General features: G+C 46.5%; 1 protein-coding gene across 3 annotated transcripts in view; it reads left to right on the top strand.

Moving 5' to 3' along the window:
• Positions 1 to 18751, top strand: part of LOC138487868 (cerebellin-4-like) — a 283658-nt gene that overhangs the window by 157868 nt on the left and 107039 nt on the right. For all 3 annotated transcript variants that reach the window (XM_069614478.1, XM_069614479.1, XM_069614480.1), the window contains exon 2: positions 2604 to 2695. In XM_069614478.1, coding sequence (XP_069470579.1) covers positions 2604 to 2695 — 92 coding nt within the window. The remainder of the gene's footprint in view (positions 1 to 2603; positions 2696 to 18751) is intronic.

Raw genomic sequence — 18751 nt, 5'->3', positions numbered from 1 at the left:
AGGGCACCCCAGGTACTGTGACGACAAAGAGCGTCTTCTATCCTCAGGGCTCATCCAAGGGTCCCAGATTGATCTTGGATCCTGTTCTCCCATGGATTCCCATGTATTTTGGGGTGGTGGGATCTGTTGAAACAAAAGTAGACCATTACTGAACATACACGGACTGTTCTTAAAGCAAAGTGCAACTTACCCTTTTCTTACAGGTTGCCCAGGTGGGGGATCATCAAACAGTATTGCATTTGTATTCCCAAATAAAGCATTCTGCCAAAGTATTGCCTATATTTCCACTTTAACATCAATGAGGTTAAACAGTGCCTAATAATTGTAAATGCTTTTTAATAACTGTCAGCAGTTGGTGCATTATAAGCTAATCCAAGGGTAACTGTAGAACCACATAGAACTGTATATATTGAGTCAACTACTTGATTAGATTTCTGATTACAAAGTGAGTCTTATTTATTTGTATGTATCCACATAACATTTATGTTAGTTAATAAAAGATCCAGTGTTGCAAAGGACATACTGTGTAGACATCCCGTTGTGGGGGCTTGAGGGTTCACAGTATCTAAGAACCAGCCTGCATCACCTCCCTTGAGTCTCAGCCTTGGCTGCTCGCCAACGTTTACCAATTGAGAGTCTTGGCTGGGGTGCCTCTGTGCCTCTACCTCAATTATGTAGTGGGTAGTAGTACAGATGCCCCCTCAAGTATTTACAGTAAGGCAGCAGGAGGAAGAAGTGAGCTAGTAGAGGAGGTAGTGAAATCACAGGACGTGGTGCCTAAAAGGAGGAGTAAGCAGCAAAGAGACACCAATAGGTGAAGGTTGTGACAGACCATGGATAGAGGTGGTAGAGATACTGGGGAAATAGGTGGGGAGGAGGAATATCCTGGGAAGGCTGAGGTGGGCGCAGGAGGTACTCCAGGTGCACCTGGTGGGGCAATGTATTGGACAGGAGGAGGTACGAGTAGATAGCAGGGCAGCAAGCAGGTAAGAGGAGTTCAGAGTGAGGAGCTGTATAAAAGCAGAGATGACAGGGGAACAGAGGAAGCTTCCTGAGGAGTCCGATCTTTGCAGAGGTTCAAGAAGAGTAGCGAGAAAGCGTAGGTGAGTGCCAGTAAGAGACCCTTTAGACCAGGACCTGAAAAGCCTCGCTACAGCCTTACTAACCAGTTTAGAAGGAAGCCTTGGATCCTAAACTTGGTGAACCCCAGCCTCCTCCTATTGGGCTGCAGATGAGACCCATGAAACAGGACACAAAAAGATGTAGTGCAAGTCTGATAATACACAAAGCATTTCTAATGCTCAAAGGTTCTTTTAAGAAATATTATTTGAAACAGGAACCTACTGAGAAAGTAAAGAAGAAGAAGCAACAGCTATGGGACACATAGAAGGAAGGGCAGGGGACACATAAACACCCTAGATTATGAGTGGCTGAATATCCCAATCTCCAAGGATTGTTGGGAGGAGCCCCGACTTGTTTGCCTGTTTTGTATTCAAGGAGAAGTCGCCCAGCTAGTTTGTTCTAAGTTAATGCATGTTAGTGTACTATCCACAACAGACACCTTTAAAACCCTAGGTTCTGGTACATGTCTCATTGATTACCAGTCACTTTCATGACAGTAGAGGATCCTGCTCATGGATGTATCATTACTAAAGCGATGGAAAGAATTCTTCGCTCCGATAGGAGGACTGAATGAGTTGATGTATCTGCTGCAGGGATGTGTGCATAAATCGCTGCATCTCAGGTTGCAATCAGGAACTGAGCCTGTATACAGCCATTTTTACCCTGAGACTGGGCTAAAAGCTTACACAGGAGCAAACAGCCGTTTGATCCCATATGAGGGATTTGTGTTGCAGCCATTCTATCCTCTAATCCAGATCCTGAGGCTGGCCCAATGAGTATTCATTGACTCAATGCTACAAACATTTTAATGATAGGGTAAGTGTTGTGAAAAATGAATTAAGCATCAAGCCCAGTGTGCATTATGCGCTAAGTGATTGAAGCATAAAACCATTTGTATCAAAGTCATATGGGTAAAATACAAACTGCTGTCATTCTTATGCCATTCTTCTGTTTTCCAAACTGCTCTTTGATGTCATGCAAAGCAGGCTAGTTACCTCACTGGTGTTATCCCCCCCCCCTTTTCTCATTGTGGTATTTGGAAGAGTACAAATGGATGTACCAGACTGCCCATCTTGGAATGATAACCATCTACCAGAAAATAATGTACATGTTTATTCTAGGTTTTGATAATGTTCTTTGTTTTGTAAGACAAGTGTCACATTGTTATTATCACTAACATATATACTGGAAGTGAAAAATAGTCAGTTTACAATATAGGTACACTTAACTTTCTGCTTTTTTTTAAAAGTCAGAATAAGTCCTTCTTTTTAAATTGCTTTTATTAATTATTCCGCTTTTGTTTTTTTAATAACTGCTTTTGCAAAAATTAGCCCTGCCCCCCACAGTTCCCCCTAATATCTGCTTTTGGTCGTGCAGCTGTTAGCTATACCTTGAGTGGAGAGAGAGAGAGAGAGCGAGAGACTGACTGCCTGCAGTCCTAAACGAGACTGACAAGTGGCCACACTGTCTCCTTTTATCAGGTCCATGAACATGAAGGTCCTGATGCTCCTATCATTGGCAGTTGTGCGAACAGAGGGGGTCTTCGGAGAACCACTTCCAGTCAATGATGATGGTAAGAGGGACTGCAGTTCAATTTTGTGCCATGTATTCTTAAACAGGATTGGAGGCATTTATTTGGACAAGTGCATTTATCCTTAAAAGATCATGAAAATATACTGTCATGGCTTCTTTCACCATTGATCATTTCAAAAGAAAAATAGCTTCTTTGTAACAGCTTCACACTGCTCTTTCTTTAGCATCTAAACAACATGAATGGTCTCTGTCAGCACCACCTCAAAGCAATTCTTCAACTTCCACCTGGTCTACTTCCATGCCAGGCCCACAACCTCGTTTCACATCTGTTTTACTCCCATGCCAGGCCCACTTCATTAAAGGTTTGCCTTCCAGGTATATTCCTCTGCCCGAACAGCATTTTTTGTTTTTGTGGTTAAGATCAACTGACAAGAGGTTCACAACAGCTTCACACTATTCAATAGATTGCAGCATCAAAACTTTCAACAACTCCTCAGTGAAAAAAAGATTCACATTGGTGCTCTGTAAAACTCCTTTCTGGTGTTGGCAAGGTGTGTTTATCCCAGATTTTAGCATATCTTGTAAAACGTATGGAAAACAAGTTTCAGAGCTTATAGACCTTGCATTAACCCACTTCTGCTGTTGACAATATTTGGTAGCTTCTATTTGACTTGCATTGAGTCGCTCTTGGCTTGGGTAATGCTTGTAGGTATTAACTCTCAACAAATTCGCCCCCTCCGGTTTCTGGGTTTTCCACAGACTCACACTTTTAAGATTACAGTAACTTGTCTTTGTTATAATAGGTTGTTGTTGCTTTTCCCTAGTTTGGTATTCACTATCAACTAGGAAATCACGTTCATTCATATGCGTGTGCTGCTTTTGCTGCTTTGCAATAGTTCGTATTCCAAGTTAACCTGGGAAACATGTCACTCATACGTGAGTGCTGCTTCTGCTGCTTCACAATAGTTTGGTATTCTAAGCTACTTTTACTTCTACGCAAGCATTGCACACTCGCCGAAAGCCTACTTCAGACACCCAAGCGGGTACGGAGTGCTCCGGGGTCACTAACAGCCTGTGAACTCACTGGGTAAGATGTGCGCCTCTATTCCCCTCACCACTTGCAGGACTTCTGCTGCTGTTGCTCCTCGCAACCCGCAAACTCCTTCTTTTAGTCCGCCTTCGCCCTGTCACCTACAATTGGAGCTCCTCTGGCTCCTGAGCCCCTCTGGTGCATACCAGCCCCCGGAGAAAGCCTTGAGGCTCTCAGGTGCACGCCAGCCGCTTCAGACTGACTCCTGCACACTTCCCGCTCTGCAGCCTCTGCAGAACAAGTGAAGGCAAGCGTCCCCAACCAGCACGATCCTCCCGCAATGAGAGACAATGATGGACTCTCCCAGAATGGGAATAAGGCCAAGACAAGTGCGGGTGAGCTTAAATGGGAGTTTATCAATCAGAATAGGGCATGCAAAGAACTCTGAAAACTCCGAGAGCGCTCTGCCTGACATTAGCAAAGACAGGCGTATATATTTACAAGAAACGTCATCAAAACCTAAACACTATAGGGGGCACAAGTTCAATGGGATTGGGTGGCGACGACTAGCTATAGGTGCTGCTGTGATGTGGTTGATCTTGGCTGGAGGACGTCACTGGTCAGCCTCGTGGGTTGGGCTGGGTCCATCCGGGCGGTGTTGTTGTGCCACTGTGGCCAGTGTCAGAGATGAATGTCTTTTCCTGACTTCTTTGCCCTAGGCCATGCACACCGCAGTCATTCAGTCATTTGTAATATTATTCTCTTTAGTAAATCTCCCAATAGGTTATGCTACAGGTTAATGCAACACAGGAGGAATGCACCTTGAGAGGGGTTTGATGGCGATTCATCAGTACATGGTTACCAGTGTCCTGTTGACCGGGTACCATAGGTCGTGGGGCTGGGTCTCAGGGCATGGGACAGACGGTACATGTCCTCCTGTCTTGTTAGAAGTCGTTATGAATGTGTTGCTGTAATGTTGCCATAATATTGGGTGTCCTAATTTTACAGGGGCCATTAACCTAAGGTGATCCGGTGGGTTGTGGGGTCTAAGAGAGGGCGCCTCTGGAGTTGTGTATTCAGGCGGAGGTTTACTGCTGGGCTGTAAATATTGCAGGTGGCGGGCCTTGGCCTTGGGTGCTGCAGAGGGAACTACAAATCTTTGAAGCGGCTCCAGCCTAGTTGGGGGAGGTGGAGCAGCGCGGCGCGGGCCTCTGCTCTCTCGTCTGGCAGGCTTCACTGGGAGGGAGGGGGAATGGCCTTGCATATACTCACAAAGGTATCTTCCTCGTGTGTTTCCCGATTTGAGGTGAAAGCATCATAAACATTCCAATAATATACAATACTAATCGAGTCATTCCAAAGCTCACATCTTAACATTGCTAATGCCTCTCGAATATAGCCAGTCCGAGCACATTATTTGTACACTATGTTTTAACAACTACAACATTTTGTTATGTGCATATACATTTGCAGTAAGTGAGGTAGTAGTGAGGTCGGTGGAGCGCATAGAAACGACTCGCCACTGTACGTGACGGTAGTGGCACATAAGGGGCTTGGACATACACACATGAAGGGTGCATTCTCGCACGTCCTTCACACGAGCCCTCAGTATGGTTGCATTTGTCTTTCTTTGCACTCTAGCAGCATCAGTTTGGTTATGGCGCGGGACCGTGGGGTGTAAGCTTTTCAATGATACGCATAACAAATAACCCCCTGGGACGCTTCTACTATTTGTACATAACTGCAGTGGTATGGGTGCTTCATTGCTAATGCCATGTGAACATGCATTCTGCCATATCTATACGTCTTACAGGTTTTCTAATAAAAGAGGTTTGTGGAGAAAAAAGCGCCCATCGCAGGTAGTTTTGGCATTAGTATATGGGAACTTTTGCTTTTATCCGAGGGCCATTTTACAGTTCTTTTTCCACCCAGGCTCTGCTGGCCGGGTCATGTTGGGAGCAGTGATACACTGCGGAAGGTGAAATGTTACAGTGTTGGTATCTTACACTAGCTCATGTCCGTCTTGTCCGTGGGAACGGGCTCACAGCGGATCTGCCAGGGAGCTGTGGCCACAGGGATAATTGAAACTCTCCAAAGGTGGGGGCCGCGCTGAATTGCGCCGAGCTCACACCATCTTTATTAGACAAAATGGTTCCTGAGGCCTGGCTAAATTCAATATGTTTGGGCAATGCCTTTAGCAGGTGAGCCATCCACCACCTGGGCCCTGGTGGTAAAGAGGGGACGCCTGATGAGCCATGGCCCTCACCTGGGGAGGGGATGTAGGCAAGGGGGGTCTTTTGGACCAATCCTCCCCTACACAAGTTACCCATAGCGGGGGAGCTTTCCTCCGGCACGCTTCCCACTGCGCGACCTCTGCCCTTCAGATTTCCGGAGAAACAGACCACCTCTGGACTGGCAGCTGATATCTGCCAAACAGTGGTCCCTGTGTCTTTTGTCTCCTCCAGCTTCTGCCTGGGCTGCCAGCACAAACCACACTGCTTCTACTTCTTCTCCAACAACATCTCCTCTATCACCTGCACCTGAGGGGGCCTTTTAAGCCTCTCTGTCCCCTTCAAGTGTGGATCATCTGCATTAATGAGCCGACTACTCCTGCAACATTTTACCTTTTGAGCCCTCTTCTTCGTCCCTAATGGAAAAATTAGGTTTTGAGTTTCTGTTGTTTAACTTTTAAACCCCAGTTTGTTCTTTATAATATTCTTTAAAGGAACATCATAAGGATTTGTCATTAACATTGGTTGAAAAGGGAAAGTCAATTCTTTTAAATCTTTGTTATTCATGAATATCCTTTCACTGCACCTTTTGGGTTTTATGTTTTTAGTTTTACAGGTCTCCTGTATTTTCGAACTGGTTTGATTTCTCCCAAAGCCTAAGAGTTTGTGATTGTTTTCACCCCTATTTATACGTGTATAATGCCGAACCGCAAGATGGTATTTACAAAAAGCCATTACATATTTTTGCATTGCAGAGCCATCCTCCCTAGAGGAAGACAAACATCACGTCTCATCCCACTGAGTCCTCTCATTCCCCTAGGCCTTTTCTCCTCCCAGGTGGTCCTCCCACAGAACACCACCCCCAAAGTCAGGATCAGAAAGTGTCTGCCTTCCCCTGGCCACCTCGGAGGAGACTTTAGGCAGGGAATTAGTAAGGAGTTTGTAGGATTCATCACAATATTTATTAACAGTAATTAGTGCACTGTAAATATTGTATGATCCGCAGATATGTATTTGTACTGTATTGCCATTTTTTGGTGTTACATTTTTATTGAATTGAATGCTTCAGGCAGAAGTTTGAGGAAGTGGCTGATTGGAAAGATATTCAGAAGTTGTCGTGCTTGGTATATTTGATGTGTTATTTTTTTTTCTTTCCAGATAGCGATGTCAAGTTGTTAATTGATTAATGTTTTTGTGTCATGAAATCTTGTAAATGGTGATTGGAGCTATGTCTTGGTCTATTAATTTTTTCTGGTGCTGTGGGTGGTAATCCACTTTTGCAGGGACTCTTGCCGGAAGTTGTTAGTCTTTCATGAAGGATCTTCTTTTGTTGACTCCTATTCTCATAGCTCTCTACAAATGAGAAGCTGACATGTTGAAATAGGTGTTTGGTGCAAAGTAGAATGGAGCTTCAGGAGGGTTTATACTTTCTGGTCTGTCGGCAGCATATTTTATGTAGGCAGCAATTGGGTCTCTTTCTAGATTCGCCCTTTTATGTACATTTGTGGATTTACTGGTCTTTTGTGTTTGTACCAATACGCATTGGTGTCAATGGTAGTTTATACATTTCATGAATTTTCTGTTTCTATATATATGTAAATCGCCCAATTCCAGGCAGTAATTCTCATTTCTTCCTAATGTGAAATGTATGGATATTGAAATGAATTTAATGTGGCGCAGAGCAGCGGAACAGTAAAATTCAATAGTTCTGGTTTCATACAGTAGTTCAGTTATTTTATCTGTTAGAGGTGTAGCCTTGACTGGTCTGTTTCCTTTTAAGTGGTTTCGTTTTGAGCTCATTGTTTGCAGGGTGGGTTTCAATAATTGTTCTCATTCATTCTATACATTGTATTAGGACAGATTATTGATGTGAACTATCTTTCCAATCTGACCAATATATCCCTCACAGGGTTTCCTTTATATTTTGATCTCCATTTTCTTTCTTTAGTGTGAAAATAACATTTGACAAATGTTCAAGTTCTTATAGAGGTATGCCACATATTCTTTTTTTCGGCTTGCTTTGTCAGGTAGCGTTGAAATATTTTCACATCTAATGATAATTTTCTTTGAGTTCTTTTATTGTTCAGAAAAAAATTGAAGTCTTTGATTAGTAACTTGACTATCTTGATTTGCCATTTTTGGGTGGTGTTAGATAGTTGTATTTTGGGGATGTATTCTTTCATGGTGACTGGAAATCATTTGCATTTCTTTCCTACATCTCTCAGTATAACAGTGTATTTGTGCTTCAGCAATGTAAGCATTGACATAAATGCAGACGATTTAGCCTTGATGCATTTGTTTTGAATAAAATGTTCCTGTGAAGGTTAATTGGACTGTTGGTAAAGGTGTAGTTTCATAGCATGCCAGAGACTGAGGTGGAATATTGTGGAGGCACAGAAGGCAACCCTTTTTTCTTTTAGTTAGGCTTTTACTTTGAAATAGAGGCCTGGGTTTTGTGGCTTGAGTTGGTAGGTTGGAGGGCTGGAAGCAGCTTGCAGACAGGCACCAAGCCGCATTTTCATTCTATCATGCAATTTGGAGGGAGCGGCACACACAGGCACCGTAGACGTTTTTTATCCTTCTCACAGCAGCACTCAGCAGCTAAGAAAGAACTTCGTTAAGAGTCGGACGATGCAGTGAAGGACGCCATGCACAGCCACGGCGAAGGGCGGCATGCACAGCCACGGCGAAGAGCAGCATGCACAGCCACGGTGAAGAGCGCCATGCACAGCCGCGGCGAAGAGCGGCATGCACAGCCACGGTGAAGAGCGGCATGCACAGTCACGGTGAAGAGCGCCATGCACAGCCACGGTGAAGAGCGCCATGCACAGCCACGGTGAAGAGCGCATGCACAGCCACATCTCGGAGCTTTTTTTGAAGTTGCTGCACCAGAGAGAAGGTTTTCCCTTTTCATTCAAGTAGATGTAACGTCCACAACTCTTCCCTTGTTTTGTGGTGAGAGCGATGTGTCAGGTTTAACAGTAAGGCAGTAGACTAATGTGGCGCATGTGTCATGGTAGAGTGTGATGTCACCACAGAGGAATATTACTTTCTTAGTCCTCTGCAGTGATCTCACACTACGGAGTAATGGCTTTTGGTTGGAATATAGTGCATAGCTCTCAACTCACCCGCTTTTGGCGGGTGTCACCCGCCTTGCAAAGGGCTGACTCACCCGCCAAGCCTCCTGCATGCCCATTCATTCCAATGGGCATCTCACCCGCCAAAAACAAAATCGGGTGATTTCACCCGCCTTTGTGAGACAAATGGTTGAGAGCTATGATAGTGTATAATTGGATTCAATGGAATTCCTGTGCAACAAAGGAAGTTGGTTACCTTTAACTCCAGTTCTACAGCATTAGTATCTTTCCAAGGCATAAATTAGTGCTTCAAAATTGATTAGTCAAAATTGATCAATAGTTTTCTTTTCATTAGCAATCAACCATATGAGTAGCACATGTGTATGTCCTCATTTCCATCAGGGCCTGCACAGTACATGTGACCCCTGTGCAACAATACCGTGCCTGAGACTCTTGCCTCGATGCTGGAGCTATGGTTAGGCAATGCCTTAGCTAGACATGTTACTGAACACTGCTGTCCTGGCAAATTCAACAGGGCTCCTCACGGGGGCCTTGCACATAAATAACATCCTCTAAGTTATTGGTGGAGCATTTAAATTGGATACTCCTTATTGGGGATAGCCCATTGGAGTAACCATTTTTTCTGATAAGTTTTCTCTCCACATTTCCTTCAAATAATATGTAATAGCAAGCAGCATGATTGTGTCACACATTGACTACAAGAAAGTTGACCTTATCATACAGTACATTTTGTTGTGTTCCAAGTCTTGAATGTACATTTCCCAAACTTAGAGTATATTTATTTGCATCCAGGATCTTGTAGTTTTCCATTCAAAAAATTCAAAAAGACAAATACTACAACAATGTCCTTCTGTTTCAATATCAATTTACATTGTCAGGTTGGTTTATTATTTTTTTGTAATTTTCAAGTCATCGCTACAAAAACGTATTCTTGAAAACCAAACACCTATTTCTATCAACTAGAGCTGGGACCATATACGGTTATGCCTAGGTAGCAGATTGGTCTCCAATGATGGCTTCACAAATGAACTAAAGTGTGTGGTACTGGGCAAATTGTTTCATTTCACTGTGTACTATCTGCCAAAAATTAGAAGTCTCTACAAGCCCTTCAGTTGACATTTGTACAGTATACAAAAAGCCTCACTCAAGGTACTGCTTCATTTATAATAATGACAGTGAAGCTACAAATATTGCACATCAGAGTTATTTGCCTCTTGAAGTAATTATAGCACCTCAAGACCTTCCTCGTTGCTTCTGCATTCGCCCCCTATGTCCCCTGCTGATCTGTTCTCTCTCTGCACTGTGTACATGGCCACCGTCTGTCCTCCGGGCCCAGGTACCTGCTCACCCTGCCACCCTCCCGTACTGCCTCTAGGCCACCCCTCCCACTGGGGTCTGTATCTGTACCCGTACAGTACCCCCCTTTTTTCTTCCTGTACTTATCAGACCTGCCCTGTCTCCTGCTTTAAACTCGGCACTTGCCACTTGTTGACTGCACTACCACTGTTTGTTGCCTTCATTATTTATTTATTTATTATTATTTATCCATTTCTCCTTTGCTCCGCACTTTCCACTCCCCCCATGCACTTTTCCCCTCTCCCTCTCTCATGCAGTTGCGCGCTCTGAATGTCACTGGGTCTAGTAAGATCGCTGTTTTGTTCTCCCCTGTTCCCCTCCCTTGCCTTGTCGCGCTCTGAAACACTTGTGTATGAGCGCGATAGAAATAAAATATCATATCATATCAAAACCTTGTAATGTAACTTACCATGATCCCTTGAGTGTCAAATAATACCCTATGTCAATGCCTGTGCAATTTAGCGAAGCCTATATGTGTTTTGTCGCACAGTGCCATGAAAAACAAACCCGCTCTCAATGGAAATCAAATTTCACATTTGAACTGAAGATCAAACGTCTACATGGTAATTGCCTATTGAGTTCCCCTCAAAAGCATTAACATACATTAAAAGAAGACTATCATACGCTTCGTCCAGACTAGCAGCTGGCAATCGCTGGGCTAACCATAATCATTGATTTTGGTGTATTCATTGACTTGGCATGTACAACCATTGCAGAGTCAAATACCCCAAGCAATGCAGATTTTCACATGAACATGTTCCACAGCCCCAAGCGTGCACACTCAGCTTTTTGCTTGCACCACAAAGACACACACACACACATGCACTCTAGCCTTTCACATACATACACACACACAGGCACAACCACAGCCTTCACATGCAGGCACACAATAGCCTTTTGCATGCACACATGAGAGCCCATCGCTTCCAATGACACTTCAGTCTGAGCGGCAGGCATAGATCAGGAAAGGTGGGCAGAGAAGAGATGCAGAAGGACAAAATAGAAGACAACAAATTTAAGAAACAAAGTGTGAAATAGGAACAGGGGGAAGTTAAAAGGGTCATAGGGAGGGATAAAGGAGAGAGATAAGCAAACAGAAAGGGGTAGAAAAGCAAGAAAGGGTTACAAACTTGAGCAAAGGTAGAATGAAAGAGGAAATTGCAAGGAACAGAGCAGAGAGGAAAGGCAGTTAACAGATGGTCTAATTCATGTAGTCCCATCCTTCAAGCATTCCCTCAATATTTACTTTGGGCTAGTTTTACTCATAAGGAAGGAGCAGACGCAGTCAGGCTCCCACCCCCTTATCTGCAGTTTCCTTCTGTCATCTTTAGGGATCACCAGCAGCCCGAGACCCTGCTCTGCTTTTCAGTGTGCTGTCATGGAGCATGGTGACCATGTATCTTGTCTGAAATCATGTCGCATTGTGAATTGTGATGCAATACTGCTTATTGCATGCATTGCTTTCATAGATTCATGTGCTTTTTTAATGTTCCCAGTCGTCAGGCAGGGAATCCTTGGTTACCTATTTCATACTTTATAGTTAAAGGGGAAACATTCATATTGTAGTCTATCCACCTTGTTTGGGGTGATTTTGATCCCAGCCAATAGGACATTGGGCCTCATTACACGGTAGGCGGTGAGCCATGGCGCTATTAGCGCCATGGCTCATGCCGGTAAAATACCGGCACCGCCTTGGCGGAAAGGGGATTTACCGCCCCATTCCAAGGTTGGAGGGGCGGTAAATCCCCTTTCCGCCATTGCCCTTCCCCATTCCCATTTCTGCCCCATAGGGCTCTATGGAAATGGGGAAAGCGCTAATTACGCCACCGCAATTTTGCGGTGCCGTAATTAGCTCCGAGGTCCCTTAGCGGGTTGGATTTTAACGCCTGCAAGAAGCAGGCGTTAAATCCTCCAACCCGCAAAGGGACCTCGTAGTACGGCGGTAAGGGTTAACGGTCACCGTTGCCATTAACGGTGACCGTTAACCCTTACCGCCGTCCGTGTAATGAGGCCCATTGAGTGGTCAGCTGCAACCCCTGGAGGCCATGTTCAGATTTTGTCCAGTGCAAATTACCTGTCAGTCTGTTAGGGCCTTTACTTGGGTTGGGAGAGGTTGCAGGGGGGTACCGAATAATCCTTTGATACATAATTATCCGCTGGCTAAAGAGGGGTCTGTCCTGTGGGATTATGGTGGCAAAGGGCGGCTTCCACGGCTGCGGCTCCTGTTGTGTCTGCAGGTGTCCGCAGGGGACGCCTGTTGCCTGCCAGTAACCGTTGATTTGTCCCACTCGGCCCCCTGCATACCCCTCCTCAGACTCATTAACCTGTCTGTGCCTTTCCACCCCTTTTGGTTTAATACACACTGTACCTGTAAAAAAAAAACAAATTGCGCTGTGAAACTAGGCCTTTTCTCCCCTTTTAGGATTCTCATACTTAGGTGGTCTCTCTAAAGTTGTTTAATACGCACTGTACCTGTATTTAAAATTGCGCTGCGAAACTAGGCCTTTTCTCCCCTTTTAGGATTCTCATACTTAGGTGGTCTCTCTAAAGTTGTTTAATACGCACTGTGCCTTTATTTAAAATTGTGCTGTGAGACTGGGCCTTTTGTCCCCTTTTGGGATTCTCATACTTAGGTGGTCTCTCTATAGTTGTTTAAATACGCACTGTACCTGTATTTGAAGTTGCGCTGTGAAACTAGGCCTTTTCTCCCCTTTTGGGATTCTCATACTTAGGTGGTCTCTCTAAAGTTGTTTAATACGCACTGTACCTGTATTTAAAATTGCGCTGTGAAACTAGCCCTTTCTCCCCTTTTAGGATTCTCATACTTAGGTGGCCTACCCCCGGTTATTTTGAGCATTGGAGCTTTTTAACCCTGAGGGTCTGTCTTCCTGCGCTACTCGATTGCCGCCTGCTCTCTCCTGTGCCTTCCCCCTCTGTCCCCCCCTGCATCTCCTCTCCCTACTCTATGGTGCTCTCTATCTCTCCTATCTTCTCTCATTGCTTCTCTATTGACTATCCTGCTCTCCTCACTAAATCTGATAGGAAAAAGTTTAAAAAGGACATCCTGGTCTCCAATCCAGGCCTCCCTATCGCTGACACCTACACCAGTGCCACCTCCAAGGAAACTCTCACCGACATTCTCTTTGTCGTGCCTTCACCTGACCTATGGACCCTTCATATGGTCTCTGTGCTCGCTCCTTTCTCCTCTTCTCCCATTAATGGTGGCACCTGTTGGGATGTACTCTTGGCCTCCTTCCACTCCTCCAAGGTCATAATTAATGTTTACTCTAATGGGACCGTCCTGCTCCAAGGCCCTCAGGCCAACCTTCACCTCTTTGATAGACGCTTCCCATGCCTCATCAACTTCCTTTCTTCTCCTGCTGTCCCCCCTCCCCTTTCCTCGGCTGCCTTGCCTTCTCCCTCCCTCTCTGCCCCCTCTCGGGCTCCTTCTACACCTCCACAGCCGTACCTCTGATCTGTACCCCTCCCCAGATGTCCTTCAAGGATGGCAACCTTCTCCACATTGCCACTCTCAACTCTCATTCTGCTGTCAAACATTCCTTTGACATCTGCCGCCTTCTCGAAGAACTTGACCTTGATGACCTCGGTCTCACTGAGACCTGGTTCACGACCAGCTCTGTCACCAGCTTTGACATGCTTCTACCTGACGGCTACAAGATCCTCTCTGTGCCCAGGCCCAACCTCTCTGGTGGGGGTGTTGCCCTTATCTTCCCTGAGTGGATTCCTGCCTATGTCACTCCTACGCAGACCTACTCCTCTTTTGAATGCCTTGTCTGTCGGCTCTCTCTCTCTCTCCTAGCCATTCCCTTACCGTGGCTACTATCTATCGACCACCTGGTCAGATTTCCTCCTTCCTCTCCGAATGGGCGGACCTCCCCTCCTCTCTCTTGGCCTCAACCACTCAACTCCTCCTTCTTGGAGACTTCAACATCCATTTGGATGCCTCCTGTCCCCCCTCTGGACACTTTCGTGACCTCTGCGACTCTCTTTCACTAACCATTCTCCCCTCTGGCCCGACTCATTCTGCAGGGCACACTCTTGATGCTCTGATCTCCTCTGACCTTCCCCTCTCTGTCCCCCTCTCCACTCCTCTCTCCTGGAGTGATCACTTTCTCCTATCCTCCCACCTCACACTCCCTACCCCTCAGGCTAAGCCACCTTCATCACTACCACCCACCTTCGCGGTCATCCGACCCATGAAGCGCGTGTCTGTTGAGGCTTTCGCCGCCACCTTCTCACCCCCTCCTCTCCCTTTGGCTGACTCCCACTCTGACACAGCCCTCTCCATGCTCCACTCTGCTATATCTGATACTCTTGATATCCTTGCCCCTGTCATGAGAATCCACCTGAAGCCCAACGCAAAGTGTAACCCCTGGTATGACTCCGATCTCGTCACCCTGAAACACAAGTGCAGGGTGGCCGAGAGGAAATGGCGTGCTTCATGTTCATCCTCTGACAAACTGGCCTGCCGCCTGCTGCAACGGCAGTACCGGCTCTCCGCCCTCACCAAGAAGAGAGCCCATATCCAAGCCCGGATCTCTGCGGCGTCTAACAACTCGGCTGAACTCTTTAAAATCTGCAAGGAACTGGCCAACCCTGCTGCAGTCTTACCTCTCCTGTCCCCTCCCAGGCCCTCTGCACTGCACTGGCATCTCACTTCACTTCCAAAACTCAGGACATCCTGTCCTCACTCTCCTCCTGTCAACTCCCTCCCTCTATCCCCTGCTCTTCCTCTGGCCCCTCTGCTGCCACCCCCCTCACTCCCTCTCTTCCTTTCCCCTTTTTTCTGCAGACGAGGTTTCTTGGCAAGTCCGATCTATGAAAGTCTCGTCAAAAAAGGTTGACCCCTGTTCCTCCAAAACTATCAAGGACCACATTGACTCCCGGGCTCCTGCCCTGGCTGATTTCTGTAATCACTCTTTCGCCACTGGAGTCTTCCCATCCCCTCTGAAGCACTCCCTTGTGCACCCTCTACTTAAGAAACCCCCTGCTGACCCCTCCTGCCCGAGTAACTATCACCCAATCTCCATCACTCCCTTCCTGGGCGAGCTCCTGGAGAAACTGGCCATCTCCCATCTTAATCTCCACACCAAATCTGTCGGTTGTCTTCATGACCATCAGTCTGGCTTCAGGGCTGCCAGAAGCATGGAAACTGCTCTCCTGAACATCTGTGAAGACCTTCTCTCCAACCTTGACTCCAACAGCCCGTGTGTCCTTATCTTACTTGATCTCTCTTCTGCCTTTGACACTGTCAACCATGCCATCCTGCTCAACCGTCTCCGTGATAACCTGGGTATCACTGGACAGGCTCTGGTGTGGGTGACTTCTTTCCTCTCCGACCGACCCTCCCAGGTCCAACTTGGGTCCTTCCTCTCAGATATCTTTTTCTCTACCTGTGGCGTCCCCCAGGGTTCTAACTTCTCTCCTTGGCTGTTCAACCAATACCTGGCACTCCTTGCCCACCGCATCCCCGCTCTCTGCACCAATTTTCAGTGCTATGCGGATGATACCCAGCTCATTTTCAGGCTACCCTCGGCCTCCTCCTCTCCTTCCCTCATCTCTGACTGTCTGTCTGCTATCCAGGAGTGGTGTGCCGCCAACGACCTCTGCCTTAATGCCAGTAAGACCGAGATTCTACTCATCGGCACCCCCTCTCCCTCCTTCCCTTCAGTTCTCTGGCCGGCCTCCCTTGGTCCTCTTCCTGCTCCCACCTGCAAGGATAAAAACCTCGGGGTCATCTTCAACTCCACACCCTCCTTCTCTCCTCACATCTCCGACGTCTCTAAGAAGTCACACTACCAGCTGCACCTCCTCAGAGCTATTCTTCCTCTTCTCTCCTTCCCCCAGAAGCTCACCGTCTCCAGAGCTCTGGCTCTCTCTAAGATGGACTATTGCAACAGCCTCTATCTAAATCTGCCTACCTCTACTCTCCGCCCTCTGCAACTTATCCAAAACAGGACTGCGAGACTTGTCCTTGGCCTCAAGCCCAGGGATCTATCTCTTCAGGACTGAAATCTCTGCACTGGCTCCCAGTGGCTGCAAGGATTAAGTTCAAAACCCTCTGCATTATCCACAAGGCCTTCTGGGGCCTGGAACCGCATTACCTTCAACTCTCTCTTCCTAAATACCTTCCTTCTCGGGCTCTTCGCTCATCTGCCTCCAATTCCCTCAGGTTCAGCCGCTTCTCCAAGCAACGAGTTGGTGGTCGATCTCTCTCCTCGGCTGGGGCCTCCCTCTCGAACAGCCTTCCTGCCTCCCTGAAACTTGAGGAGAACCATCTTCGGTTCCGGAAGAACCTCAAAACCTTCCTCTTTGCTTCTGCTTTCTCTGCCTCTCTCCCCTGCTGATATTCCCTGTCGATTCGGCACTGGTTACCTGGCCACCCTTTCTGATCTTGGGGCCAGGTCCCGCCGTTTGCTCACCTGCCCTGCCTCCCTGGCAACCCCCTGCCTTGGGGGCTGGTTCTGTATCCCATCAGTCCCTTACCAGCACTTATGTCTGCTCTTACCTTGCACTTGCCACCTTCAGACTGTTATTTATCATATTTATTCTTCTTTCCCATGTACTGCACTTTTCCCCTTTCCCTTCCCCTGGCACTTCTTCCCTTTCTCCCTACCCTCGCACTTGCGCGATCTGAATGGCACCTGGCCTAGTAGGATCGTTGTCTGTCTTCCACTGTCTTCCCCTCCCTCGCCTCGTCGCGCCTTGAAACACTTGTGTATAGGCGCGTTATAAATGCCATATCAAGTCATATCATATCATATCATATCATGGTGTAGTGAAATATGGCTGACAAATGTACACTCACCGAAGAATACTTTAAGCCATTCTCTGCTAAAGCGTGAAGGTATGGGAGAACCTGGTAGTGTTGTACATGGAAGACTTGAAACCCCTTGTATACGCACCAGGCACACACACGCTTGCATTTATACTTGTAGGAGCTTGTTGTTGAAAAGGCCCTTACCTCTTAAAGCAATTTCCTGCACACATCTTGGAGCCTAGATGACTGAATTCTACAAAATAAGGAACCATGCGGTGAGCTTGAGTGACTTGAGGTTGTGATGGTACATGCAGTTCATGCTCCTGGATAAAAGGTTCACCATTGTTGTCAAGCGCAGAGGTTAATTGGCAGACACGTGCAGAAGGACAGAGGATCATACCTGCCTGGGCCATGCTGTGGTTAGGATTATCACACGACACGGGTATCTTCTGACGAGTTCTACTACCCTACCAGGGTATTGTTGGGAACATGTATGCGAAGATTGGCATCCACGGAAAGGAGAATGCGTCCACTATCAAGCTGTCCTGGGGAAAAAGATGGCAAAGATGTTGCATTTCTTGTTCTGTTGGGCTGCACATTGATCTCTGTGCGGTGTCCCCTGAAGTTTGCACACCTTCGTTAGCAGTCTTGTGTATAGTTGCCACTCATGACATTGCTGTGCTGTCCTGCTGAGCTTATCCACTATCTTGCTCTTTGATCCCAGAAGGTGATAAGATTGCAGGGACATGTTGAGACAAATGTCACCAATGCCATAGCCCTTGCGCTTCCTGTGACTGCTGATTGGAGCTGTTTTCTTATGTAATAAATGTCAACACTTCACTGCCCCTTAACTCAAGAAAATTGATAAGAACCCGTGTTTTCTCCTATGACCACTGCCGCTTTGTTGTTAGATCTCTGAGATCTGTTCCCCATCTTGTTAGGGATGTGTCTGTCAGAATTGTCTCCTGATGGTGTAGTTGATGCATTGGTGCGCCGTGGAGAAGGTGCTCTATGTGGGTCCACCTTTGTAGACATCTACTAGAGCGGTGTGACCTATATCTTGCTGAATGGGTCTCATTCGAAGCCTGCAATATGGGATGAGTTGAATAGGGGAGGACAGTGTTTCCAAGACGGCCATGAAAGCCCTTACTGAAAGAGCTGGGGTCGTTTTGAATCTGTGGATCATTGCCAGGATTGACTGAATTCTGTCGTGAAATGTTTTTACTAAAGAGAATGCCATGGAAAACCAGGCTTCCATGAAAATCAAATTTTTGGTGGGCTGCATGCAAGATTTCTCTGAGTTGATGGCAAATTCTAGCAAGGTTTTTTTTTTTAAAAACTCTTATTTAACTTGCACAGATCAACATTACTCTTTGCTCATGGTTACAGACCTTGTTGTTACACATGGGGCCTCATTACGAGTTTGGAGGTAGCCATGGTGCTATTAGCACCATGTCCAATACCGGGTTCCTTCAATGGGGAATAACCGGGTCATTCCAACATTGGAGGACCCGGTAATTCCTCCTTGAAGGAACCATTCCCCATTCCCATTTGAGCCCCCATAGGGCTCAATGGGAATGGGGAGGGAGCTAATAACGGG

This window comes from Ambystoma mexicanum, chromosome 9 (genome assembly GCF_040938575.1).
Source record: "Ambystoma mexicanum isolate Mex_15411 chromosome 9, UKY_AmexF1_1, whole genome shotgun sequence".
Taxonomy (NCBI): domain Eukaryota; kingdom Metazoa; phylum Chordata; class Amphibia; order Caudata; family Ambystomatidae; genus Ambystoma; species Ambystoma mexicanum.
The sequence above is the reverse complement of the archived record's forward strand: the minus strand, read 5'-3'. Positions and strand labels throughout refer to the sequence as shown.